The 27369-nt window shown below is 50.8% G+C and overlaps 1 protein-coding gene across 1 annotated transcript in view; it reads left to right on the top strand.

The window, feature by feature from the left end:
* COL22A1 (collagen type XXII alpha 1 chain) overlaps nt 1-27369 on the top strand; it is a 237705-nt gene that overhangs the window by 153741 nt on the left and 56595 nt on the right. The window contains exons 38-43 of the mRNA XM_057497641.1: nt 1190-1234; nt 8488-8565; nt 19085-19120; nt 20494-20547; nt 21378-21422; nt 23916-23963. Of these exons, the coding sequence (XP_057353624.1) occupies nt 1190-1234; nt 8488-8565; nt 19085-19120; nt 20494-20547; nt 21378-21422; nt 23916-23963 (306 nt within the window). The remainder of the gene's footprint in view (nt 1-1189; nt 1235-8487; nt 8566-19084; nt 19121-20493; nt 20548-21377; nt 21423-23915; nt 23964-27369) is intronic.

Here is a 27369-nt window from a genome sequence, read left to right as displayed (position 1 = left end):
GGGAACATAGCATCTCACTCTCAAGAGCTCATGACCTCATAGAGGGACAGACAGACCCAGGTTCAAGTCACAACAACTCGCTGTGTGACCTCGGACAAAGGACTCAAATTATCTGTGTCTCAATGCTGATCTCTAATCCTAATGTGAATTTCCTTTAATACTGAAATGTGATGCTAGCACCTACCTCCCAAGAACAGAGGGAGGAAATAGACATAAAGCATTAGAATGTGGCACTCAGCGAGCATGTATGCTACTAACTGGGGTAGCATTTTCTATGTACTGGGCGCTAAGCACCTTATGCTTACTCTTCACAACCACCGTGAGAGTCTGAGTACTTGCTATAGTCCATTTGGGATACTACAAGACACCATAAAATGGTGGCTTATGAACAACAGAAATTTATTTCCCACAGTCCTGGCGGCTGGGCTTCTGTGTTCAGGATGTCAGCACCTCAGGTTCTAGTGACAGAATTTTTGTGGGCTGCAGACTGCCCGCGTGTCCTCACACGGTGGAGGGGCAGGGGCTCTGGGGTCCCTGGTATAAAGACACTCATCCTCCCATCTCATGGGGGCTGGGCACTTAACAGGAATTTCGAGGGCACACACTCAGACCGTAGCAGTGCCGTTCATCCCGATTTATAGACGGGGGGTAGGAGGTGCGGAGAGGTGACCACTGTCCAGAGCCTCGGAGCTTGGCTGTGGCCACAGGGGCTGGGCCGTCCCCTCTGCACTCTCCTCTCTCAGGCAGCGCTTCCTCAAAGGGCCGTGGTTCTAGTCCTGGCCGCGGCAGGCAAAACCCATCAGCCCCCAACCAAAGACCTTGCTCACTGGTCCCCCCGGCTCTTGGGGGAAAGACATCGGGCCTTGGGATCAGATGAGGCCGACTCTGAAACCCAGCCCGGCCCTATCTGGGGAGCCTCCACAATGAGGATCGTAAGCAGGAAAGCAAGCTAAGCGAGACGGAGGCATTTGCTCAAACTCGCCCAGAGGTGGTAGGTGGCTGTCAGAATCCACACCCAAGGGACTTGTGGCTGGAAAACAGGTTGTTTCCTTTGTACAAGACAGGCCATGGGGAGGCTTCCACCCATCTCAGGCACCCACAGCGTAGGGGCCATGCCTCGTGGCTCATGTGGGGCAGGCAGATGCTTATTTGTGTCCCACGGTTGTCCTTGTATCATTCATTTCCCCAGGGTCCTCGAGGGCCACCTGGATCACCTGGGCCTCCAGGAGCCAAAGTGAGTATTTATCCAAGCAAACCATGGGTCTCAGGGGTCATACTCAGAAAGGGGCCGTGCAGTTTTGCTGCCAGTGTGTCTTGCCCCCACGGCCACTTCCACAGTCATCAGTCCCGCAGCCCCTAGCTGAAGGCTCTGTGACCCCGACCCGTGAGATGGAAGATGTTGCCACATGGCTGGTGCTTAGTAAACACTTGCTGGTCAAATGAAGTTGTAAAGGACACTGGCCCTCAACTGGCAGAGCCATAGATCTAAGGAGTGTTCTGTAATTAGTCTAATTGTGGTAACAGATGATCCCCAAATTTCAGTTGCTTAACACGGTAAATGTTTTCATTCACATTAAGTCTGATGGGCTGATTGGGTGGGGAGTTCTGATCACACAGCCGTTTGGTGACCCACACTCCTCAGTCCAGTGACTGTCCTTCCCTCTGAGTGCCAAATCCTTGGTGTACATGGTAAACAAGGGGAAAGGCCATGCAGGATCGTGTAGAAAGGTTTTATGGGCCAGGCCAGCCCTGGAGGTCGTACTTCATTGCTACCAACCTCTTGACACTCACAGCAGGGGAGGCAGGGTTTGCATCTTGCTGGGGACCAAGGAAGTGGGAAACCCTTTGATTAGTACCAGTTTCTTCCTCAATTCACCTGCTACCACAACTCAGAGAAGATGGCTTTGCCCAGGAGGGCGTCTTCTTGAGAGAAGCCCCCTGAGTGCTCAGTGAGGCCCCTGGAGTCACGCTCACACCGGGTCACGCATCACCGGTCCATCTGCACACCGCTCACCAGCGTCCATCGTTTCGTTCATCGCACATCCGTTGCACTTCTGCCGCATGTCAGATCTTGACATGGGCTGCGGGTCGACGATGATGTAGACGTGTTCCCAGCCCTTCGACAGTTCAGGGTGCCGAGCAGAAGACAGATAAATGCACAGGAGAAGCAGCACAGAGGTGGGACGGAGGGAGGCCTGGGCCCAGGGACGGGGGAGGCTCTCAGGGGAGGTGACATCTGTCCTCATTTTACAGAGTGTGTAGTGGCTGGAAGTGGAAGAGGTGAGGGAGGGGTGCAGAGAGCCAGTGCGCGGAAGGGTGTTGAGGCGTGAAATTGGCTGTGTTCAGGGCTGAGCAGTACTGGAAATGCGCCTGCATCCTCATGAAGAACATGTGTGAGTTAGTCATTGAAGGACATAGAATAGTAATTTCTTTCGCTTTAATTTGGCACACATATTCAGACTCACATAAAAGTGTTGTATAATGATCATAGTGCTTTTTACCCACTTGCTTATATTTATGAAAACAAATTTTTAAAAATTCTCACGTGCATTCGGTGTCATTGCCTGTCAGGGCCAGGGCCACCCTGCGGGTCCAGGAGAGCCTCCCTGAGGCGCGTCGCCGCCCAGCCCAGCCGGGTGACGGGCCTGCAGCCCTTGTGGGGTCCGTACGCTGCTGTTACTGGAAACCTGATCCCAAGGCCCAGACACCCACGCACTTACTAGGAGGAGAGTTTTTTTCTTTTCATTCTGCAGCTTTGTCTTTGGGATCTCAACAACATACCCACAGAGTGAATTCTTTTTAAATTGTATGTAAAAAGCTTGTTTACCGTAATATCCAGGAGGTGAGATTTGAGGCCTTCAAAATAATTTGCTATATCTACATGGAGCTTCTTTGCCTTGAGTTTTCCCCCTATGCTGGCAGGAGGCCTCTGAAAGCATCCGAAGCTTGCATTAACTGAGGTCATGGGAGGTTAATGTGCATCTCCCTGCTAGTGATTTTGCTGTTAATAATCAAAGCAAAAAGAAATGGGAGAGTTCTTTGAGTGATGTGGGCAAATATATGGTAACTCCCTATTTTCCGAAGGAAAAAAAAAAGAAACCATTGGAAACAACTATGCCTGAATTTCAGGGCATGTAAGATTGTTGCTCATGCCTGGGGCAGTGGGCATGTGTGGGAGAAGCAGGACATGGGACCCAGGACCCAGATTCTGGGGGCCCTTGTGCATTGACAGCCAACCCAAGGAGAACGTCTGAGGCGCCCTTTGACAACGGGGCGAACCCCATGTCCGGTCGGCGGTGCTCACATGCAAGCCCCCTGCTCCCTGGAGGAAGGATCTCTTAGAAGAACTTCAGGGTCTCTTAGAAGAAAGGAAGGCAAGGTCACCAGAAATGAGAGAGCAGGAAAATGGCTTAGCACATCCTTTCCATACCGGTTGAGTTTATTCTCAGTCCTTGGCCCTGCTGCAACAAAGAATTAAAAGTCAGAGACATAATAGCAAAGCAGAGGGAAAATTGTATTTGAATCCACTCCAAGGGAGGAGTGGGCCAGAGTAGATGAAGTGTGCAGGGTAGACAAAGCCAGGAAAGGGAAGCCCACTGAACTCCTGCTCCGCATTGAGCAGACCCCTTGCCAACTGCTAAAACCAGGGTCCCTTGGTATCCAGTGCCCACCTGGATCTGCAGTGTGGGAACTGAGTCCCCACCACCCCGGGATTTGGGGGAGCCCCAGAGCACCGGATGGGGTGAGATTATGTTCTGAGGCAAAGAAAGGAGATTTTCAGGCGGGCTACTAAACAGCACGGCCGTACAGCTGCGGTCCTGTTCGGGCCCCCCAGGTGACAGGAACTTGCAGGCCCAGATCAGAGCTCCCAGCAGCCCCTCCCTACTTATCTGGAGTGGGACAGAGGGAGTGACACCCTCGAAGAGCAGGGAGTGTGGGCAACCTCAGAGGGGAGACGTGCTTAAGGGTTTAGGGTCTGGGGTTTTATAGGGCCTTTTTGGGTAGGATTCAGCATAAAGCGTGATGTAACCAAGTGATTTATAATTTCTTTGAAGTTTGTCTCAGGAATAGGGTTATTTGGGTGACTGTGTTAGCCTGGATCTCGGCATTCTTTGTCCACATACATTTATTTACACTTCGGAGGTCTGTCTCCTGTCCTGGTTACAAAGTTACTTGATTAAAGGGCTGGAAGAAAAGGGAAAACGGCCCATAGTGAGATCGGGCAGAGACAGGAGAAGAGCATCATGGTTAATTGACTTTTCCTGCTTCTGATGAAAAAAGCCAAGATATAAACAGTCTAGTGAGAAGGACAGGTTCCAGCTTCAGGCTAAGGTTCCATTTTAAAAACCAGAAAGTTGGGAGGTAAGATTCCTAACATATTCTTTGGTAAACAGACAATAACTCAACCTACTTTAAAACAAGCAGTCTTAACTGATAGATTCCCAGAGAGAAGCCACCAGCCTGGGAAGGAACCGGATCAATACATTTCTTGTGTTGATTTGCAGTTACTTGGAGGAATGATAATGGAGGGGAGGAGACAGAATGTCTCTCACTGGAGATGACATCTTGGGACCATTTTACAAGTCTGGCCCTTTGTCACATTCCTGCAAATCCTTGAAGGACAGAATCCCTGGCCTCTTAGTGTGTCTTCTGTGAGGCTGCCCACACTCCCCTGCAAGTGCGTACGTGTCAATAAAGCCTTCTCTACTCAACTTACTGCGTTTTTTCTCTCTGCTCTTCAGTGGTGAGCGTCCTTGTCTCTCTGCTATTTCATTGTATTTCCAAGTCTTCCCTCTGTCTCCACTTTACTCCTGATAAGTAGGGGGGGGCTGCTGAGAGCTCTGATTAGGGCCTGCAAGTTCCCATCACCTGGGGGGCCCAGACAGGGCTGCAGTTGTATAACCTTGCTCTTTGGTAGCCTGCCTGGAAATCTCCTCTCTTTGCTTTGGGAAGTTCCCCGTTCCCTCCGGTGCCCCGCGGCTCCCACAGATCCTGGGGTGGTAGGGACTAGTCCCCACGCTGTGCAGATCCAAGCGGACATGGGCCGCCAGGTGACCCTGGGTTTAGGAGTCGGCAAGGGGGTCTGCCCTGTGCCAACACGGAGTTTAGGGAGCTTCCCCTGCCCACCTCCACTCTCTTGCTCTCAGCTGCCCGCTGCTATGCTCTGCTGCTCTCACTTTAATGAATTCCTTCCTTACCTACAGTCTTCCAACCTACTCGAGGATTCTTTCTCATTCAGAGTCAAGAAACCCTCCCCCGTCCCAGTTGAGGTTCCACCTGGTGTGCAGGGAGAGACGCCCCAGTCGCAGCTGCCCTCAATAATAGTCTAAGAATAAGCAGGGCCTGTGTTGCAGGCTAAGTAGATTTTATGGCGGCATGACGTGGTTGGTACAATGAAGACATGGGCTGCGCTTGGTACTTTTCTCTATGGGGGGTATCCGGACACTCCAAGTTGCCCCCCCCCCCCCCCCCCCGCCTTTGGCGCTCCAGCTAACTGACTCATCAGTCTGTGAGTCCTCTCCGGCCCTCTGGTTTCACCTGGTTAACTCCATGAGCCCCATTTAGTGGGCTCCGCTGGCCTTACTCTCCTCCACCTGCTCAAATCTTTTTTTATGCTTAAAAGCTGTTTTTTCTTGATCCTGAGCTTTCTTGACAGAACATTAAGGTTTTTTGTTCTTTTCTGGGGCCATTTTCTAAGTTTCAGTCCATTCAGCTGTGAAGTGTTGTTGCTTTGGGGAAAATATAGCATCACAATGGGGGCCACAAACAAATGGAGCTAAGCCTGGCCTCCCGCAGAGGGACGGTCAGCGACTCAGGCTCCAGGCGGGGCTGGGAGAGGCCTTTCTCTCCTGCTGTTTCCTCTGCAGGAAGTTGATTTCAGGGGGCAGAATTTAGTACCTGACAAAATGGGGGTGAGATGGATTCGTTCGTTCTGGCATTCAGGAAGTTGCTATTAAAGACAGTCACCAGTGCCAGTCCCTAATCTGGGCACTTTGGATGCAAAAATGTATAGACATGAACCCAGTCTGGGGTCTGACAGACAGCACAGAAGAATACCACTCCAACTGATGGGATTAGCTGCAGTGTGAGGGTTTGCACATCACTGCATGAAGCACAGCCTTGGGAAGAGGGAAGGAAACACGTTAAAACAGAAAATAATAAGAAATCTACGTTAATTCTAAAAAGAAACTGAGATACAAAAAGATAGCTTTTTGATGTCTCTGCATGCTTAGTTCATTTTCTGTTTTCTAATTCTGCTCATTGAATGATAGTAATATACCTGCAATACTCACCGTTGTATATATGGTCTCTTACCTTTTCAATGTGTCTTTGTAAGGTAAGTGGTAATTTGGTAGAATGTTCTTTTCCCTAACTGATGAGGGCCCTTAGGGGCAGAGAGTTATGGGACTTACCCAAGGTCACAGAACCGGGTGACATTGTCCAAAGACTGGTCCTTGTGTCACCTGTCAGTTTGCAGTGCCCCTGCCTGACCGCCCGCCCACTATTGTGATTTGCTGGGGGCTGATACGACCCTGATCATGTTCACACTTCGTGCACATTTCGTATCCACACTTAGTGGACTTTTTCCCACATTTGCCTCATTTCTTGGCTTCCTCCCCCACCCCCACCCCCAGTGCATACACATTAGATTTTCTAACACTTCCAAGCATTGTGTACTTCCCAGAACCAGCCATGCCATGTTATTCTAAAGAAACAGAATGACCTCCTGGGACTTTGACAAGAATTTCAGAAGGGGATGATTTATGGAAGGGAGGGTGGCCCCACCATGGCTAAGGAAGCTAAAAGATGCTGTGGCGCTCAGGAAGCATGGCCCCCCATGGGGCTGAAGGGACAAGGGGAAGAGGCGGTGTTACTGGTGCGGGATTTGGATTTTGGTTCGTCTCTTTTGAGAACTTCACAGACCCTGTTCCTCCCAGTGCCGTGAACGAGCTGCTCCTCAGAACTCAGCACTGCGTGTCCGACGCGGGCGGGCGTGTGACCGAGACCTCCTTTGGTCGTGGAGCCTGGGTCCCTGTTCCAAAGAATAAACAACAAACATTAGTTGAATTGATATATAACTTATATATTTCAGGAAAGGCAAATCATCTTAGAAGCATTTCTTTTCTTAAAGGTCCAAAATGTAAGTTTTCTTGTTGAAACAATGGTTTAAGTGTAAGCTGATTATTAGTGATTTCCTTCTTCAATGCATAGAAATATAAACTTCATAAAGCAACATATTGCCTAGCGATGCTGGGTTCTACCTGAAATCAGTTTGTAGCACATTAACTTGTTGGCTCTCCAAAACCACCTTCTTAGACTCTTTCTATTTGTCATATATATTAGCTCAATCCAGAGGTATCAAGTAGTCCTAATGAGGTCACCCGCCATTTCCATATTAGGCTTGTCTGACTTCAGATGACTAAATGAAGGTGCACAGTTCCTTACACAAAATTGTTGGGGCCATATGTGTTTTGGATTGAACTTATTTTGGAATTTAGAAAGGTAGTAATTTGCAAACTGTATATTAACATTCACTGAGGTGTGTGGGGCAGCATTCCTAATCACACTCATTAATATTGATGCAGGGGAAATGTGCAAACACGCATACAGGCAGATAACTAAAGAGGGCGAGTAGCCCGTGTCTGGACAGGTCAGGTCTGGCCACCAGTTGAGTCGGGGGAAGCCTGTCCGAGGCTGGCGACGTGACGTTGTGGGTAAGAAGGTAGGATTCTGTCTCCGCTTCCTTCTACAGAATATGGCCAACAGAATCTCTTCTCCACTTCTCTTTCCTTCTCCTGTTCACTCTTTGCATCAAAGTCCAGAAGGAAAGGGCCTGGAGAGTAACACCAGCCACACAGCTAACTTGCCCTGAGCGCCGTGCCAGGTGCTGAGCCAGGCTCTCCGCACGTGATCTTGTCTCATGCACAGGCCGCCCACTGGTGGGGCTGCTCCCCTTCCCGCCTGCCGTTTGTAAACGGGAAACCTGAAGCTCGGGGAACTTCTCACTTTCTAGAGTCAACAGTTAATAAGGGCTAAACCCGCACGATGCTGACCCCTGTGCATGATGACAAAGGTCATTGTCTGAGTCACCCTTGCTCCCCCAGCCTCTGGAAAAGTGGCAAACCATTGGTGTATTGATGAGTTAATTCACTGGTGATGTGGGAGCTGAGCTGAAATGCGGGTACGCGGTCAGATCTTGCGTGTGGTCAGGACGGAGGCGTGAGGAGGTCTGGAGAAACCACAGAACTCAAAACTCTGGTCCCCTGGAGCTGTCATATTATGATGACCACATCTGGAACGTGGAGAAAGTTGGGGCACCATCACAGCTGGGAGCTGGGGGTCATGCATGTTGGATGCACGGGGTCCAAGTGATGGGAGTGGTGTCCGTGGAGTGTGGTCGCACAGTGGCAGGACGTAGTTCCTCGTGCACCCTGGCCCTCTGTGTCCTAGAACTGACCTCTTGGTCTTATTTTTTTCTCTTTCTAGGGAGAGCGAGGTGCACCTGGGATCCCTGGCCCTCCTGGCAGCCACGGCGACCCGGGCATTGGGATCGCCGGCCCCCCTGTGAGTGCCATTCACCCTGTCCTGCCCCGCTGTGGGGCCCTGGGGCTGTCCCCACTGGCTCCTGAGTAGTACGCAGCCAGGTCACACCGCAGGGACATTCACTCTTTTTCCGGCTAACTTCATAGTAGGTCATGGGTTCTCAGGGCAGTTGGGGTGTACGTCTGCCCACAGATCTTGTTACTAAAATATAGTGTATTTCTGATGGGACTAAGGGTTCTGGGGAGACCAAGGCTTGTCTCATTCAAAGAGCAGAGAGCAAAACTCATTAACATTAAAAAAAGAAAAAAAAATGACTCACTGGCCAAGCTTTGCAAAAGCTGAGTCACAGAGGGTGGAGTGAAGTGGTCGGGGAGGGAGCGCCGCGCGGGAGAGGCCACGCACTGCCACGCCCTTCGGGGGAGTGTGAGTCCACTTCCACCCTTCAGCGAGCACATGGGTGAGGGCCCAGGAAGGCTCTCAACACACTCTCCCAAATAAAACCTTGACGCGCTCCTCAAATCGGCGTTTTTGACGAACGGTTCACATCTGTCTAGTAGGTGTGAGTTCGCAGGCTCCCTAGAGGCAGAAACTTGAGGAATTGTGAAACCTCCGAGTGGCAGGTGAGGGCTGGTCAGGGCAGTGGCTTGCAGGCCCCCATCCGACCAGAGAGCTGTCACCAGTGTTTTTGACCGAATGCCTCTAGAAGCAGAAGCCACACTTTCGAAGCTGGTACATCTGGCTTTGAAATAGACAATTATTCCCATAAAGAACAGACGTGTATTAAAAACTTCTTTCCATAAAGAGTAGGATTAAGGTATTTTCCACTCACTGATTCTGATTCTTCCCTTCGTACCACAGAAAGCGCCCCTCCCCCTCTTTGCTGAATGATAACCTTCCGAATTTAAGGCCGGTTCTCCACCCCCGGGCTTCATGACCTCCTGCGCACTCCCTGCTCTGCCACTCATATAGCACTTTATTTATGAAGGCACCTAAAAACCGCACTGACTTTTCTCCTAACGGCCATATTGTCTCGGTCTGTTTGGGTTGATATAACAAAAATACCATGGAGTCAGTGGATTATAAGTGACAGAAATTTGTATTTCACTGTTCTGGAGTCTAGGAGTCCACGGTCGAGGTGCTTGCAGATTCAGTACCTGATGGCTATGTTTCAGGGCCATAGATGATGGCTGGCTTGTCTCCGTGTCCTCAGAAAGGGCAGAAAGGGGAGCGTGCGCTCTGAGGTCTCTGTTATAAAGGCACTGTCTCCAGCCATGAGGGCTCTACTTCCATGATGCAGTCACCTCCCAGAGCCCCCCCATCTCCGATGCCAGCGCTCTGGAGGTCAGATGAGGTATGAATTTGGGGAACACACAGACAGCAAATCTGTAGCACCTGTGTCACTGTGATTTAAAAGAAGCTCAAATACCCCGTCCTTTTCAAATGCTGTTAAGCCTCACAAAATACCAGCGACTCCTGTTTTGTTGCTGTTATCATTATTCTCTTAACCCAGAAGTAAAATCTAATTTGATCCCTGTTAAATGTAACCTGAATATAAACCAGAGCAGCACATGGTCCAGTCTCTGCTTGATTTTGTATTCAAGAAATGCAGACCACAACCAAAAATAATTAAGGTAATACTATTTTCCATTTGTCTCTAATGAATTTGAAAATAAATTCAATTTATTACCCACAACATGACTCTCTTAATATCCTCTTACATCCAGAGCTGGTCTTGGGCTTCTCACTCCCTGAAATCCTCCAGGGCCCTCGCCTCTCTGCCTGCCCACTCCCGAGCATGCCTCCCTCCCTGCCCACCAGCAATGGCCTCCCGTACCCCTACTCCCACCCCCTAGCATGGGCGCTCATTTCAAGGTGGTAGGAAGGCCCAGTGGCGCTGTATCTTACATGTGGAATCCCCTTGGGAATGTCTAGTTTTAGTCTGTTTTTTTAAAAGAAATTCTCAGCTAGAATTTCTCATGTTCAAAACCCTCCACATCATTACATCAACTTTATCTTTTGTCTTCGGCTATTTTCTCAGACTTTTAGAAGCTGGGAGGAGCAATATGGCAAAAGATGCAGTGAAGAAACATAGAAGTTCAGACTTTCTTGTTTCAGAAATCCTCCTTTTCCTGGGGCCCAATCTGCTGGAGGTGGGATTCTGAATCATGCAGGAATTAATGCATTAACCCCACAGAACTAACAAACTACTGTCATTGACCCCACAGAGCGGTGGCTGGGGTGTGGTCCCTCCACCACTCAGCAGGTCTGTACGGGGCCCAGCCTGCTCCCTAAGGAGTGACTGCATCAAGTCCTTAGAAGGCCAGGCGGCAGAGGTGGACGCGAGTCATCCCACCTCCCACTTTAGGGCCAGCGACAGTTGCCCATCAAATATGCTCCTGCCTAAGTGATCCCACGTGCACAGTAATTGGCTGGCTCCAGCCAACAGGCTATAAATCAACTGTTTAGTGTCTTTCCTGCACTCTGACTTATTAAAAGCTTCCATGGTGGATGAAACCTTATTGGATTTTCGTAAATCCTGTCTTTGGCCACTGGCCCAGGCTGCTAATGGCCTGGGAATATGCATGGAGGGCTCAGGGTATGCTGAGAGCAGCAGCTGAAAAAGTGGTGATGACAGGGGCTGTGGGTCCATCAGGGATGCACCCAGGCCAAGCATCCTCCTGCAGCGGCAGAAAGCTCTGGGCACGCACCTGAGCAAGGAGCTGCAGGTTACTGGGGTCCAGGGAATTTACAGAGGGGCAGTGACATTGTCTGCTGCACCACTGCATCCCATGTAAACCCTCTGAAGTTCAGAAGCGGAAGTGACTTGGCCAGTGTCACATGAGCAGGCCAGGACCCGGATTCCCGCGACCTCCAAAACTGGGACTCACCCTGTGCATCAGCTCATCTTGCGGCTTCAGCAAGATGAGCAGGTTTACTCATTTCCACTAAGTCCCCACATCAAGGGCGGATCAGCTTCTAAGCTGCTTTTCACATCCCTCCTCCATGGCTTATGCTCCAGGGCCTTTGGCCTCCCGGGCAGCTCTGCCCCTCTGGGAGGGAGCCTGGCCTCCTTGCTGACCTGTGCACCATCATCAGACAGGGGAGGATGGGGATGCCGTTGTTTGGAGTTTTGGCCTCTTGCTTTTAAGACATCAACAAAAAAAAATTCCCTTTAATCTTGTGGTTACTTCCGATCTTCATTTAACAAAGTTTGAAATGCTTAAAAATGGTCCCACTTAGGCCTGAGGGCAGATCAAAGTGCTAATGAGCCAGGAGCTTGAGGTCTGCCAGGGCAAGGTGCCCACTGATAGCCATGGACCCCAGGGCTTCTCTGACCACTGGCTTCCTGGGCCTGTGATTTCTGTGGCAGCCCTGGATGTTGGGAGGGTTACACTATGGCAATATCGGGAACGATGCCTTTGACCATTTGATGTCATAAAAACCCTCCCCCACCCAGATTTTGACTTCCCTCCCCAGAGTCCTTGCATGGGTGCCTTCCGTGTGCACGTTCAGCCGAGACTGGGTCGCTGCCCTCGTTTATGTTCAGTAAGACACTCAAGTGTCCTGGCAGAGGTTTGCTTGCTTCCCACCTTCCAGGGAGCAGTGTCCTGAGAACAGAGACAAAAGCTGCCGAAGGAGCGGGAATAACGGCAGCTGGTTCGGCCCTGTTCCGGCAGGGGGCCCACCTTCCTCCTCATTCGATCCTCCCAGCAGCCCAGCCAGGCACCTGCCACTCCCCTCTTCATTCACAGGTGAGGAGACAGACCTAGCCCTGTGGCACCACCTGCCTGAAGTCCCACATCATGGGCATCGGAGAGCTGGGAGCGAGCGGCCTCCGCATTCTAACCTGAGCAGACAGGGCGGCGATGAGACTGAAGCACAGGTTCACGTCTCCTCACCTGACAGTGTCTCTCATGCACATTATCACTCCTGAACCAGGACTTCCAACCCTGGCAATCCTGTTTTGTTTATGTCTTATCTGCCTGCTTAGTCTAATCCCTTTGGTTGTAAGAACCAGAGAGCCATGCCAGCCCTAGGGTGCCTGGTATCCCTTTGAAAGGCGTATGGGTGGCCATGTAGCCCCATCCTGTCCGGCCGCTGCTTGGGGACACCAGGTGTTTCTCAGTAGTTTCCCCCAAGGCTGCTGCTCAGGAAATGCACGGGACTTTTCCTGTTTCACGCACAGAGCGAGGTCCCGAGGTGGGGAGGGTGTGGACCCCCCTCGGCCCCCAGGGCCTCTTGCAGAACCAGAAGCTAAGTACCTCAATCTTTGTTGTTAGATTAAAGTCTCAGGGGACCTGTTTTGTTGATGAAAAAACAGTTTTAAAATAAGTTTCTACTGTCACTTCTGTCATCAACTATCCAGTCAATGACCACGTTTCTATTAATTCCGTGAATGTCATGCTTCTGCAGTTTTCTTTTGTTTGAGTCAAGATCCAAATAAACAGATAGCAGTTGGTTGATTTAAAACTTTTAAAATTGATCTATAGATTTTCCTTCCGTTCTTTGTTCTTTCCTTTTGCAATTGATTCTCTAATGAAACGAGTTTTATTTTTTGGTCTTATAGTCTGGAATTGTTAATGTAATAGTTTAATAGGCTGCTCTGTCCTAGAATTCCCTGTACATCATACTGGAGCTGAGAAGCGAGATCAGACTGAGGTTTGATCTTCTGGGCAAGGCTCACAGGTGCTATTCATCGGGAGGCACGTGCTGTCTGCCCGTCTCTTGAGCTCTTTGTTCACACCCTTCGATACCCGGTGCTTAGACCAATCAGCACATCGAGGGCTGCAAATTGCTGCCACTCTTGTTCTATCAGCTCTTCTTCATGTATTAGCTAACCTACTTCCCTATGGAGAAGCATCCCCTTATTTACAATTTGGATGCACGGCACAGTTCCTATACAAGGTGGAGACTCGATGCCCCCTTCTTTCCCTTTAATTATTTTCAGCTAATGACTTGATTCCCTAGCATCTCACAGAGATGATCAGTTGGGTGTTTTTGTTTTTTAGCAGTAATTTCAAATTCATGGATTTAAAACATTTGAGGTGTTTTAACATATTACCATTTTTCTTCATCTAGATGGTCAAATTGTCTTATTTTATGCCAACAGGAGGTGAATCAAGTTGGTCCTAAGTACTTCTGATGCAAGCCTAGCAGTCTTTGATAATTTCCTTGCTCTCTGGAATGATGAGATGCCCTAGATTTGTACACAATCCTGGCTCAGATCTGGGATCAGCCATTTCTCCAAAAAGTTGTGGGTCTTTTAGTGGAAAATGGCATCAAAGGCCAAAGTATGTGTCATAGGGGGAAGTGACTCTTGCACAAACACGTCAGGGGCATCATCTTGGAAAGGAAGGTCGTTGTGGTTGCAAGCATGTGCAGGCTTCAGGTTCAGTAACAGTGTCAGGAAGTCACTGTCCAGTCCCCCTCATCAGCACACTGTCGTGTTTCTTTTTTTTTTTTTTAGGAGAGCCAAGCAGAGGCCTTTATTTAGAGAGAAAGTGAGAGGACAGAGCTCCCGGCTCAGGCCGGAGGGGACGAGAGAGGCCCGGGGTGGAGCACTGTCTAGGGGTTTTATAGATGGTTGAGAGACAAAGGGCTAGGGATGTACACCTGCTAAGTGGTCCCAAGATGTTTACCTTTGAAGAAACACTAAGATTCTTATTAGTCTTCCTGGTTATTTATAATAATTTTACTGCTCTGATTTTCTCCCAGGATAGCAGCTTCCCGGCCTGGGAGCATATCACTCAAGGCTGCCTGCTTTGCTCCCAAGGTGGGCTGAGTTATTGTCTGTTTGTTAAGAAACTTATTTTTAACTAATTGGGTTTTAAGATGCAATCTTATTTTCAAGATGGAATCCTTCCCGTTTGTACTACGTTGTTTTGGGCTGGCTTGCTACATTGCCCGGGTTGCAAATCATTTGTTTAGGGCTGGAGGAAGAAAAGCAGCACCTGGGTAAAGTCAGAAAAACAAGCTGGGCCCCCCAGCAGCCAGAGCAAATCCCGCAATGGATTATCTTGCTCTGTTTTTTCCGGAGACCCTCACCCTGCTCTGTCTAAGCTCAGGGTCCCTGTCTCATTTGCCCCTCTGCAGATGGAGACCCTAACTGCTGCTAGGGGAAAGGGGGTGACTACCACTCTGGCTGCTTCATGCTGAGAAGGGGGCGCAGTAAAGGGTGCAGTTAGGTCTCCATCACTAGTCAGTCAAGAGGCCCTCAGAAGATGGGCACTTCTATCTTAGGTTCTATTTCCATCACCATTAGCAGTTTTATGGCTTCAAAAGGATTTAGAGAACCAGCTCCATATCGTAGTAGTCTATGGGACTTCTGGGCCTGACAGCTTGGACTTGCTTTCGGAGGTTCCGGAGTGAATCAGAGACATTTCATGAATAATTTGGAATGGACACACAATACACAACTTTAATTATAGCACAGGTCCCACCCTGTGCTGCTGTTAAGATGACTAGTGCCATTCTGTTTTGTATAACTGCTTGGTGCATTAGTTTAACTTTAGTATTTAGGAGAGCTATTCCTTGGATAGTATTATTTAAGGCCTTTTGAGTAAAACTGGTTAAGGATTTGATATGCCAAATTATATCTTCTAAACCAAGAGATGGTATAAAAATGGAGGCTAGGTGATCATACCAACGAAAAACACTCCTCGTCCATCGATGCCGGAGGCTTGGGAGGTCTGCAGGGTGTGCGATGTTCTTAACATCCTTGCAGCCAATTAGTTCAGTTACTACTCTTAAGTTTACTCATTCTTAACAACCATGCTAGATTATTTACAAAATCTTCACTAAACATGACAAAGTCAAGCCTCTCTTTAAGCATTCTTCTCCTCTGAAAGATTTAAGCCAGGCTGTATGGCAGAAGATAAATTTTGAGGATGATTATGAACCCAATAAGTAGAATAGATTTCCAATAAAAGGATTTAGAAAGCCAGTTCCATATTGTAGTAGTTTACAGGCCTTTTGACCATTTTCCTTCCTTGTGACAAAATTAATTTAGCTGCGTAACCTTATTATATCATATATTTTTCTCAGGGGCCAGGCCTCTCCATCAGAGAATTTGTATTGAGGCCAGGTTTGTGTGCAGAAGAAGAAAAGACACTTCTTTGTCAGGGTTTGGGGATCAAATTGCTCCCAACTCTTCAGAATGCATGCCAGAGGTGTGTCTGGCTTTAAACTTGAAGAGGATGCTCCCACCTGGAAGGGAGAGAGACAGGTGTGTGACACCTGGTCGGCCTTTACTGTGAGGGGGTCCCCTCACCTTGGAGACTGGGTGGCAGTGGTCAGTCACCTCCTCTGCCAGGCCTACTGGACTTAACCACTCCTTACCAGCGTGGCCTGCACCTTGCCTCTATTCCCCTCTGGCCTTCCCACTCAGCAAGAGTCACCTCGGAGCTCTGGATTTAGTGGGACCTCACCAGTGTGCTCCTCCTTTAAGCCTTTTGGGAGTTCTAATCCAGACCCTAGTTTCTTCTGCACGGGCTTTAGCATATAGTACACTCGGGATCGTTCTTTGAGAGGCCACTGCCTGATAAGCGCAGGGTCTGTGTGACCTCTCGCTGTCAGAGTGGTGGTCACTCAGAGCCACAAGCCTGGTCCCTTCCCTGGGGCTGCAGAAAAGGAAATGGTGTGCCCCAGGACGACTGCCTCTAAGGAAGAGATATCAACAGAATAGAGCCATTTACGTGTTGGAAACTGGCTCAGCCACTCCCTGACATTCCCGTCCGGAGGCGGGGGATCAAGGAGCCGCAGACACCGGGAAACCTTCCACCCGGTACTTAAGACTGGTAGCCGACGCTAATCAACATTTAAGTGACTTACAGGTCCCAGACACATTTTTATGAGATAAAAAGTACAGCATTTAGTCAACAATAAGAGCGAAGTGTAGATCTCCTACCTTGTGGTGGTGTGCATCGGGTTCCATGAGATTGATGGAGTTAGAGGCACACAAGAGTGTGTAAAGGAGGTCAGGAGCGGCCCTGCCTCACCCAGAGGCCAGGGCAGCCTGAAGCAGCAGGCTGGGAGTCAGAGACAGAGAGAGGGTCACTCCTCACGGATCCCCAGTCGGGCTGTCGGGGTCTGATTCCAGACACGCGGGCCTTTGAGGAGCTGCTGAAGCGCAGCCTGTCGCAAGTGCCCAAGGCCTTCCTCGGTCCCTCGCATCCAGGGAGATGCTTCTGAAGGGGAATCCTGGCCTCCACTCAGGTGACTTTCCTGGCTCCCACGGGAGACGGGGATCCACTGAGGGAGACGCAGGGGCACCTGTCGCTCGAGACTTCGAGATCGGCAGCCGGGCTAGTCCCATTTTAGTGGCTGATGAGCGCCCGATGCTGTGAGCCACAGACGGCTTCCTTCTGTAAGGACAGTGAGAGAAAAGGCAGGCTTGGGTGCTGATACTCACCTCCGAAATGATCCCGGACGAGCCCCCAAAGATGATGCCGGGGTTCTTGTTTGCAGAGTTGAAGAATGAACTTCGCAAACACTGAGCGTAGGAGAGCCAGGGAGAGGCTTTTATTTAGAGAGAAAGCGAGAGGACAGAGCTCCCAGCTCAGGCCAGGAGGGGACGAGAGAGCCCCCACTTCCATGTTTCTTACAAGTGTACTAACAGCATAGCTGCGGGAATTCCTTAGATGGGCCAGGCCCCGGCCGGCTTCTCTACTTCATGTATCTTCTTCTATTTCTGGTCGCACAGGACAGGGTGGTCACCTTGTTTTGTATGACAGTTGAGGAAACTAAGCTCAGAGAAGCTAAGTAACTACCTCCAGTCAAACAGCTAATAATTAATAAAGCAAAGATTTGAAATGAAGACCTTTTTGATAAGAATCCATCCTTCACAACTGGCTTTGAAATTAAACAACATGAGAGAGGGATCTGGAGCCTGGCCTAATAAACCAGTTAAATGCCTGCGGCGGCTCATGGACTTCAATTTGGAGCCAAAGCATGACTCTAGAACGACACGGCAGCATCCCCTGCGCCGCTGGCGACACACTCTTCCTGAGGCCGTTGCTTGAGGATTAGCATACGGTCAGGGAGCTGCTTTGAGAGGGACATCATTCAGAGGTGTGTATGTTGGTCCACGTGTGCCCCTGACTCACAACCTGAAAGATGCAATGAGAATGAGGAGGGGCGGGGACGGGCGGGTGGGGGGTGGGCGTACTGGAGGATCAGGATCGACTTCAGACCAGGGGGCAGTTCTGAGTCCACTGTCTTACCCGCTTGTCTTTAGGCCTCTGGAGGTTTCCCCTGCTTTGTTTAGCACTACACCGTGCCCTTAAAACGGGGCTTCTGCTCAGTTCTCAGGGACCGATTGGTGGGCAGGCCTTTAGGGTGCCTGGTCTGTCACACCGCCGGAAGCCTATGCATTTGTGTGAAACGGGAGGATCTAGGGAAGTTCTCACGGGCTGTGACACACGGAGGCGCAGGTGCGCCGGGCCGAGGTGGTGGCCCTGGTGTGGCTTGGGCAGATCCCGTCTCCTCTGGGCCTTGGCCTGATCACGAATGAAAAGGGAAGATGATTACAAATGGCGCCCGAGTTCTCCTCATGCTCTAACATGTTGATGAGGGCAGAGTGCCGCTTGCTGCGCTTTAGCACACCTGGGCTCCAGGCTGAGTCCCACAGAGACTGTGCTGAGCAAGGAGCTCAGGGCCCACACAGCGTGCTCAGTGAGGAGCACGACGGGCCACGGGGCCATAGCATTACTGGGCAGTGTGTTCTAGATGGGGTGCTCAGAGGGCACCCCCTTTAACAAGAATCCTGGGAGAAGTCATGGAGGCTTTCCCAGGGTGGCGACATCTCACTGAGAACCACAGTGCAACAAGAACGTGTCCAGGTAGGAAGGCAGGGCAGAGCCTTCCATGAGAAGCAGGGTGGAGCCAAGGTTCAGGGCCCCACCCTGCAGGAACTGACACTGGGTGCTAGTGCCGCGGTCAGTAAATGTGTCTTAGGGCGAAGTCTAGAAGGCAGATTTTCTGGTGGACACACTTGGAGGGGGTAGACCCATGCATGTGTCTGAGTGTGCATCTGTGTGTGTGTGTGTGTGTGTGTGTACACACTTATGCATGTGTATGAGCATGTCTGTGTGTGCCCGTGTGTGTGGACACCCCTTGCAGGCCGAGGAGGAGCACCATGGCAGCAGCCCCCAAAGCAGGCCATGCAGGGGAGTCTGGCCCTGAGTGTGGCCCTCAGCCTGTCCTGAGCAGGAACGGGACGTAACATGGGGTTCGGGATGCGGGTTCCCACTTCATAGCAGAGCCACGGTTAGAGGATGGCTCAGGTGTCAGGGGCCAAGTGGGTGCCAGGGTCAGGCGGCACCAGCTCAGGGGCAATGGAGAGGGTTCCAGGAACATGTCCCTGAGCAGCGTTTGGGGTGGCGGAGGCTGGAGGTGGTGACAGTGCGGCTTACAGATGGGACGGAGCGGCCACTCCTTCAAGGACAATTGAAGACGTGGCTTAGAATGAAGCCACAGCACGTGTAAATGAACATCTCATGCTGACTTCTCTTTCTTGTTTGTTTGTTTGTTTGTTTGTTAGGGCCCTTCAGGATCTCCAGGAGACAAAGGGCCCCCGGTACAGTATGATTTAAAGGACTGGGTTTTGATGGGAGAAATTCTGCTCTAATCTAAGCACTTTTAAACTGGACGGGCCAGAAACTAACGTAGTTTCTGAAAATCCCTCACATTAAACAGCGCAGACTCCCCAAAATAAAAGTGTCGACCTGTGAGCGACAGAGCAGGAGGAGGGCCATCTCCACCCGTGTCACAGCAGAGCCAGACGACTGTGGCTGGCTTTTCTTTGGGCTGCTCTGCATCAGGACAGCCACAGTTAATACATTTAATCAAATTGCCAGAAAAACTAATTTTGAGTCTGCCTTTATTGCCCCCAGCCCCACAGCCCTGATCAAAGGAGGGAGCTCTCTTCATCTGTAAAGGGGGCTTGGGAGGCTCGAGGCCACCGTGGACGTCTGATGGGTCAAATGCATGCAAAGCAGCAGGACGGTGCTCGGCGAACACTCGTTCTTAGCAATGGCACCCCTGACGATGAGCATTTGCATGCATTTGCCAGGAAAATGTGTTTCCATAAACTCACCCAGTACACGTGTGGCTGCATATTAGCAGCTAGGATGGTACTGCACCTCATGTCATAGTCCCTGTGTTAAATTCTGCTCATTCAGACGGTTTCTGAATAAAGAAGAACAGGGATTTTTACCTCATTTTTTGTAGATGAGGACACTGAGGCTCATAGCAGTTAATTGACAGGCATGAGATTTCAGAGCAAGTTACTGTAAAGATGAGGCAGAAGGGCTTCCCGGTGGAGGGGCGGGTGTGAAGGGCAGGTCTTGAAGGCCCCAGAAGAGGCAGGGCTGGCCCTTGAGCAGCCATCCTGCACAATTCCAGCACCTGGGGGCCAAATGGCTGGTTCCCACCTGCACATCTATTTAAGGAAAACCTCCACAGGGAGCAAGATCATGAGGAAAGATGCATGCCAACCCCTGGTAGTGTTCAGCGGTTTTCAACAGAATGGGAATGCTCTTCTTATTAAAGTGGCTGTCATCTAAGCGCTGGGTGCTGTGCTGGGCCCTCACTAGTGAGCTGTAACCGGCCAGCGACCCCCGGGGCTGGCCGTGCACAGGACGTGGGAGGGTGAGCAGGGACTGGAGCTCAGGCCTGGCACTGGAGGCACTGCCCCGTCCGCCCAAGAAAGGGGCCCACGCATGCGCCCTGGGCAGTGAGGCTCCCAGGGAAGGCTTTCTAGAGTGTTCTGTGCGTGGGTTTGCCACGTCTGCCCTCATGCTCCTGGTGAAATGGGGAAGCGCTGGGCAGGGTGGTCCTTGGCACACACATTATAGTAGATTCCTCATAGGAACAGGCCATTTGTACAATGAAAACCAACTGTTGCCAGGGAAAGGGGAGCATTCTTTTGCTTAAATTCTTTTTCCTTAGGGATCTCGAGGCCCACCTGGATTCCCCGGCCCCCAGGGACCAGCTGGCCAGGATGTAAGTAAGGAGAAATGGTACCAGCTCAGTCCGGGCTCTTAGAGCCTTCCCTGGAAGCCTCCCTCCTCCGTGTCCCAGCCTCCTTGTCCAGGAAACCCCTGGAGGAGCTGTTCTCCACCATCCCTGCCACCCCATGAATATTTTCAGTTTTGCTGCTCTATCTGCTGTGGCCTGTCAGCTACCCGATACGTGTTCATGGACCACATGGATGCGCGACGAGCACAGGTTCTAGGCGAGCAGGTCTGTCCAGCACCACTCAGCAGTGGTGGGACCTGTGGCTTAGACAGGCATCTTTCCATCCCTGTCGTTTTAGCTTACTAGGAGCAGGAACAATAAATTACCCTCCTCCCACCGCCCCCCCCATTCCTTGGGTTCTGTTTCAGAGAAGAAAGTTATCTCCTGATTCCTGTCTCCACCTATTCAATTTCCCTGCTTCACTGTCAATGTCACCTTCTTGCAGCCAGTCCAGTGGGAGGGACTCCTCCCCTGCAAAGCTCGTCTTCCACCTGCATTTGGAAAAGGAGGGTGGAAGTTTATGATAGGTGTGCATACACGGTGTGCAGGAAATGTGAGATTTGTGTGTTGGGTAGGAAGTGTAGAAGTGCCTTACTCTCCTGACATTTGCCACGGTTTAATGTTTTCTGGGAAGCCCTGGGTATTCAGCTGAGATTGAAAACTGCGAATTTTTGTTGGTACCGGTCTTCATGGGTGGGTGATTTTTTTCACCAAGTTCCTCTTGGCAGATATGGAGGCTGGAAGGGGCGGGCAGAGCGGGTCAGGTCAGGGTTGCGTGCGCAGCACAGCTAATGCCGCTTCCTCTCCTCTCCTAGGGCCTACCAGGAAGTACAGGAGAAAGAGGGCCTCCTGGCACACCAGTATGTCACCTCGCTGCTCTGCATGACTACTGACTCTCGCGGTGGCTCCAGCGAGAAAAAAATGCAGCTCAGATGGTTCAAGAGATGTTAAGAGGGGACTTTTTAGCAAACCGTGGGCAGCAAGAACTAATCTGAGATGCCCAGAGTAGGAAGCTGGTACCATCGTGCCTATTTTCAGAGCCCAGTGAGAGGGACACGGGTGGGGAGGGAGCGTCAGAGGGCAGCTGTGCTGTGGGCTCAAGACCATTGCCAGAAAGTGTCCGAGGCAGAGCCATGCTCCTCCCCACACAACACTCCAGTTTCCCCATGATGCCTCTCATTGCTCCCATCGGCCACAGGCCAGCAGGCAGGTGAGCCCTGTGACACGGTTCCAGGGCGCAGCCTCGCAGGGGCACGGAGCAGGACAGAGAAGGATAGAAAGTGGGTTAGGGGTGAGCAAGTGGGTAACAGCATACATTGCAGATTCCAGATGGAGGTGAGCTCCCAGGTGAAATTGCAAGGCTTGAGGGGAGCAGGCCACGGCAGGGCAAAGGCAGCCAGGGTGTGGGTTCAACTGAAATCAGCCATGGCCCGACCCACGGGGGCTCTGGGGTGTGATCGGCACCACAGAGCTGTCCCATCCTGAGCCAGGCGCCACTCTCACCTCCTGCCCATCAGCCGCTGGCTCGTAACCAACTCCATATCTCCAACCAATGTTCTGGAAGCTGGTGATGGGTTTACCAGGAGGCCAAGGAGGAGCTGGGCAGGGCACAGCCTGGCTTTTATACTCTCAACACTTCCTACTGTTTGTCTCTTGTCCTGTGGTACCTGACAGCAACCTGCCACGTGAGACCAACGCGTCAGAGGCTTATGCATCCTGTGTCACCTTCAGAAGACCACCGCCCCCACACAGACCCTGTTTCTGTGTATTTTCTTGAGACCTATCTTGTGCAGTTCACAGAAATGGGTCACAATAAGACATGGTTATCTGCAAGGTCACCCGGTGCCTCGGCCGACCATCTGCTTGTTCTCCCTCCCGTTGTAGCGGATGCCCAGCCTCGTGCGGCAGGGCTCACTCACTCTAACTCCAGAACGTGCTGACGGTACAGTGCCAGCAGCATGAGAATGTCCCAGTTTGAAGAATATGAATCCTATCATTAACTCCCAGGGGAAAAAATAAGGCTTCAAAATAAATGCCTTTTCCCCTTTTAAAAGAAAGTTTTAAAAAGTAATATTGCCAAGGTCGGCCTCCACCAGAGGGTCCCACTCGGATGACTAGGGGAGGTCTCAGCTTGGTCGCCAGCAGCTGCCCCCTGACTGAGTGTTTCTGCAGGGCTGGTAGGTCCTGCGGCACCTCCGAATCTGAGCCAGGTCCATTCCCGTCTGTCCCAAGAGTTCTCGTAAAATAGCCCAGAGGGTGGATCAAATACTTGAGTGCACAGACACAGAAAATAACACACATATCTCCCCAGCCATGACCCAGCTTATCCTCTGCAAACATATGATGCCACTGTCACATGGCTTTTGTCAGCTGCAGGATATGGCAGAAGCTCTGGGGTCAGGGAAAGAGGGGTAGCCGGGAAAATTGTCTTGGTTTCAGCCTCCCCAAGATGCCAGGCTTGATTCATAATTCATAAACCTCAACTCAGACTTACTTAGAAGAAATCAGACATGGCAAGTTCACCTGTGGCCACAGGCTTCCCATATTCTAGAGAGAATACACCACCTTCCCCTCTGGAGAACCGATTCTCTGGTGTTCCTTTTCCATTGCAAAATTTAGATGTTTGCAAAGTTGCATGCCAATCTCCAAGTCTTCCTAGAAACACCTCCTTCCCTTTAGCGTCTACCTGTTAATTTCCATTTTCCTTCCAAGCCTTGTGTTCCTTCCACCCCAGTGTGAACCAGCTTCCCCTCCATCGTGAGCTCCAGACTGGCCACACTCCAGCTCACAGTGGGCAAGGATGTGAATTCAGTGACCTACAAATGGCTATGTATCTTTACAGACTTTGTAATTACTCCTGAGTTCTGAAATCTTCTTCCCAGAGTTAGAGACTTTCAACCCACAGTGACGGATGAGGTTTAAATGTGATTTCACCTGGGAGCTGAAGAACTTGCTTTAAATTCATACTAGACTGATAGCAAAGCTGTGCGCCGTCTGGTGACTCCAGGACAGTCTGCCCCTTGCCTTCCACAGCACCCATAATGCCGGCAGGTTTTGATGGAGGTGGGAGGAGGGCCGCCAGGAGAAGAGAAGGGGCTGGCGAAGTAGCTGGGGGACCGGAAAGGCTGGTGTCAGGCAGCCTTGGCCAGGACTGGCAGCTGTCTGCCGCTTCGAAAGAGCCTTCTTTCTGTGGCTCCGGGGCTTGGGGCACAGCCTGGGCTGTTTGCATCCCGTGCGTGGCACAGGTGTGTTACGTGTTAGTTACATGTTAAGGCCCTTTGCTGTCCAGAGAAGCACAGGATGTACTGTGCAAACGTGTGTTTGTCTGTATTGATTTATTTTTCCTTTGACAGGGCCTCTCTCCACTACTGTCTCCTGGGGACATAAATCTCTTGGTTAAGGTAAAAGCATGAAATAAATGTGCATGCATTTTGGAAACGGTGATGGGAGATTGGCGATCTCAATAAGAAGTTGGTTTTGGCTGAGCAAGTATGATAGTGCCAGGAATGACAGCAGCAGCATTTGTAGGGATCTCACTGTGTGGCTGGCAGTCTACTGAGTTCACTGTCCAGGTCTGCAGCCATTAGGCATGTGTCAACTGGAATTTAAGTGAAAGAAAATGAAATACAATGAGAAATTCAGGTCTTGGTTCCACTAGCCACACTGCAAGGTGGTACTGAGCCACAGGTGGCTAGAGCCCGTCTTCCTGGACGGTGCAGATAGAGAGCATTTCCCTCATCCCAGAGAGTTCCTCTGGGCAGCGCTGAGCCAGGCACTGAGAGTGCATCTCCTGATTTTCACGATTACTTTATGAGGTTGGTACCGTTTGTGTTCTTGCTTTGCGTGTAAGGAACCTGAGACACTGTGAGGGTCAGTAACTTTGGGGGCATAGAATCCACCCCGACTGATTAGAGAGAATGACTCTTAACCCCACACAGGACTGCCTTGTGTTCCAGGACCATGGGAGAGTTAAACAGCTTGATTGTGGGACTGCTGGTGCCAGGGCCGGAGTGCATGTGCAGGGCGGCAAGGTCGCTGCTGGCCCCCGAGGCCGGGATGAGCCCAGATTCGAGCTAGTTTTCAGACTCGTGCTCACTGTGTCTCTGAGTGTTCACTTCCCTCGTGAGTGTCAAAGGCCCTGAGGAGGTGAGCACATCTCTGCTGAGACAGGACAGGGAATGCTAGATGCCTGGCATCCGGCCAAGGATGTCAGGTCTAAATGGCAGAGCGCCAGGAAAAGCTATGAGTACGCAGAGATGGGGCACCATGTATGTTCCAGAAAGAAGAGTCTCCCTGCAGTGGGCAGAGGACACTTTAGCTTCCTCTCCTTCAAGCCTTTGTCTTAATTTGGGGTGAAGCTTGGCATGTGTGTGGTCAGCCCCTCTCCTCACTTCCAGAATTCTAAAAAAACACTTGGGTGATGCAAAAAATACATAGTTCATGCATGAGAGCAGGGGAAGGATGCAGACAAGAAAAGAAGACCTCAGAAGCCTAAGACTTTTAATCTCTATACACCTTGAAATGAAACATTGGTGGAAAATTATACATTTTATTTAAAAATGAGTGGTAATAGAATGTTCTTCCTGATTCTGACAAGAGAGAGAAGTGTTTTCCTGGTCAAGGACACCATTATCTATTGACTCAATCCCTTGTTGATTACAAGCTTTTTCATCTGAGGCCGCTTTCCATAATTCCATCACACTAGGAGGAACAGGGTTTGCACCAGCCCCTGTGCCTGCCCCCAAGGATGTCAGCCTCAGGGTGCCCCCGTCTTCATGCCAGTGATGATAGGAGTGAGAGCTGAGAAGGTCAAGCATGGTGCTTTCTGGTTACAGCATTGAGACAGATATTAAGTCAAATCAATATTCCTCACCTGCTAAAAGATGCAGGTGTGCTCGCTGGAGCCTCTGGGAACCCCAGAGGGAACTCAGCACAGTCAGGTGGCGCCTGTAAACCCCGCAGACAGCGGCCTGGGCCCCATGAATTTGCCTGGTATGCAGATTTCTCTTGATATAGTTTCCACTCGTGTAGTCAGCTGCCACCATTTGTCCCAGGAGGTTAAAGCCTGCCGGTCTGGTCCAGGTGGCTGGCAGCAGGGGCCTCCCTTGCTGAGACGGCATCTTTTAAATATTTACCTCTGCCCCAAATAATTTTATAACATCACGTAACCTATTCTGATAGTTGGAAATCTGCCTGAGGAGGAAGCTCATCTTCGGAGAGTCTCTGTTAAATGAACTTCCACAGTTGGATCTGTGCCCAGGGAGGCCATCCTGGGGACACCTCCCTGAGATGACTCCCTTGAACAAATCTGATTTCCTCTGGTCCTTGCATACAGCCCCGTCAGTGGCCACTGTTACTGTCTGCCTTTGATAGAGGAGGAGCTTGAGCACACATGGGCAGGTCACAGGTCACTTGTTCAGGGAAACAGCTGGTCAGCGTCACAGCCAAGTCTCCAAACCAGTGGGCCCAGCCACAGGCCCTTGTGCGTCACCCCTCTGCACTCTGCCCTCTGCCCTCCTCTCTGCCCGGGCCAGGGCATCCTGACCGCTGCCTGGTGAAGCGCAGGCACGTAGTGAGGTCCCCACCTCACTGCACTTGAGACCTAGAGGTTTGCAATGTAGCTCCATGACCCTCTGGGGGGAGTATTGCAAAGGGCATTCAGTATCCAGCGAGAAGGTGGATAAGATGACCTGGAGGCTATTTCTACTCCTGGAAAGCAACGGCAATCTGTTTTGGTTTTGGTTTGTTTGTTTCCACACAGCAAAGATGGCAGAATTCCTCCCTTTGGTAGGCATTTTATTATGCATTTATTTGGTATGTGGTACCATGCTGAACACGACTCAGTTTGTTGAAAATATCTCAGACAAAAGGAAGGGAATGGAGACCAGAGACAATCAGCATGTATGCTTCCACCCAAGGAACACTGCCGAGTGATTGGCGTTTGCATGCATAATTTTATTTAACCTTTGCAACAATCCCCTAAAGTAGGAGAATGGGCCTCTGGCAAGGAAATAGACTCAAAGGAATTAAGTGGCTTGCCTGAGATAGTTAAGTGGAGGGGTCAGGAGCCAGGATTGATAGATCAAGGGCATCTAATCTGCTAACGAGGCAACGGACTTAGGGAGGAAAATAGCAGCCGAAATCACAATGGCACGTGCAGCAGCTGAATCTCATTGTGCTCCCTCTGCGTGCCGGCACGGCATCCCACATTCTCTATTCCTGGTCTCGTGTATCTCTCGCCCGACTTTAAGGCCCTCATTTCGCAGGTAAGGAGGTTGAGGCTCATTGGGGGTAGCTATGACTCCATGTGGGCGGAGGCATCCGTGTGGTCTGGTGAGAAGCAGGAGCCTGTCTAGTCCCAAGGCGCTGCGGTAGCCCAGGGTCAGTAGGGACCGAGGGCCCCAGAAGCACAGGAGCTGCAGTGGGCATGGACAGAGCCACAGGTTGAGGGCTGGTCTTGTCCTGGGCCCACTGGACTTCGGGGTCAGTGTGGTAAGTCCAGCACCCTCAGTGGTAAGTCTGAGGGCTGCTGGCAGCTCTGGTCTTCAGGGAAGAATCCTGCACAGAATCTATGGCTAACACAGATTCAGACTGAGAGTTAGCCATCCAGAAATTGGAAAGAAATAGGGAAGTAATGAGATTTTGTATTACTCAGGTATAACCCCTAAATGCTGTGGATCCTGATGCAAAGAATGGTTCCCGATTGCCCCAGTGTCCTCCAAGTCCAGGAGGATCTCAGTGGCCAGAGCCCCGGCTGCCACCAGGCCAGCTCCCCTCTGTACCCATGTGCCCATTGCCACAGTGTTT

Source organism: Manis pentadactyla, chromosome 3, assembly GCF_030020395.1.
Source record: "Manis pentadactyla isolate mManPen7 chromosome 3, mManPen7.hap1, whole genome shotgun sequence".
NCBI lineage: Eukaryota > Metazoa > Chordata > Mammalia > Pholidota > Manidae > Manis > Manis pentadactyla.
The sequence above is the reverse complement of the archived record's forward strand: the minus strand, read 5'-3'. Positions and strand labels throughout refer to the sequence as shown.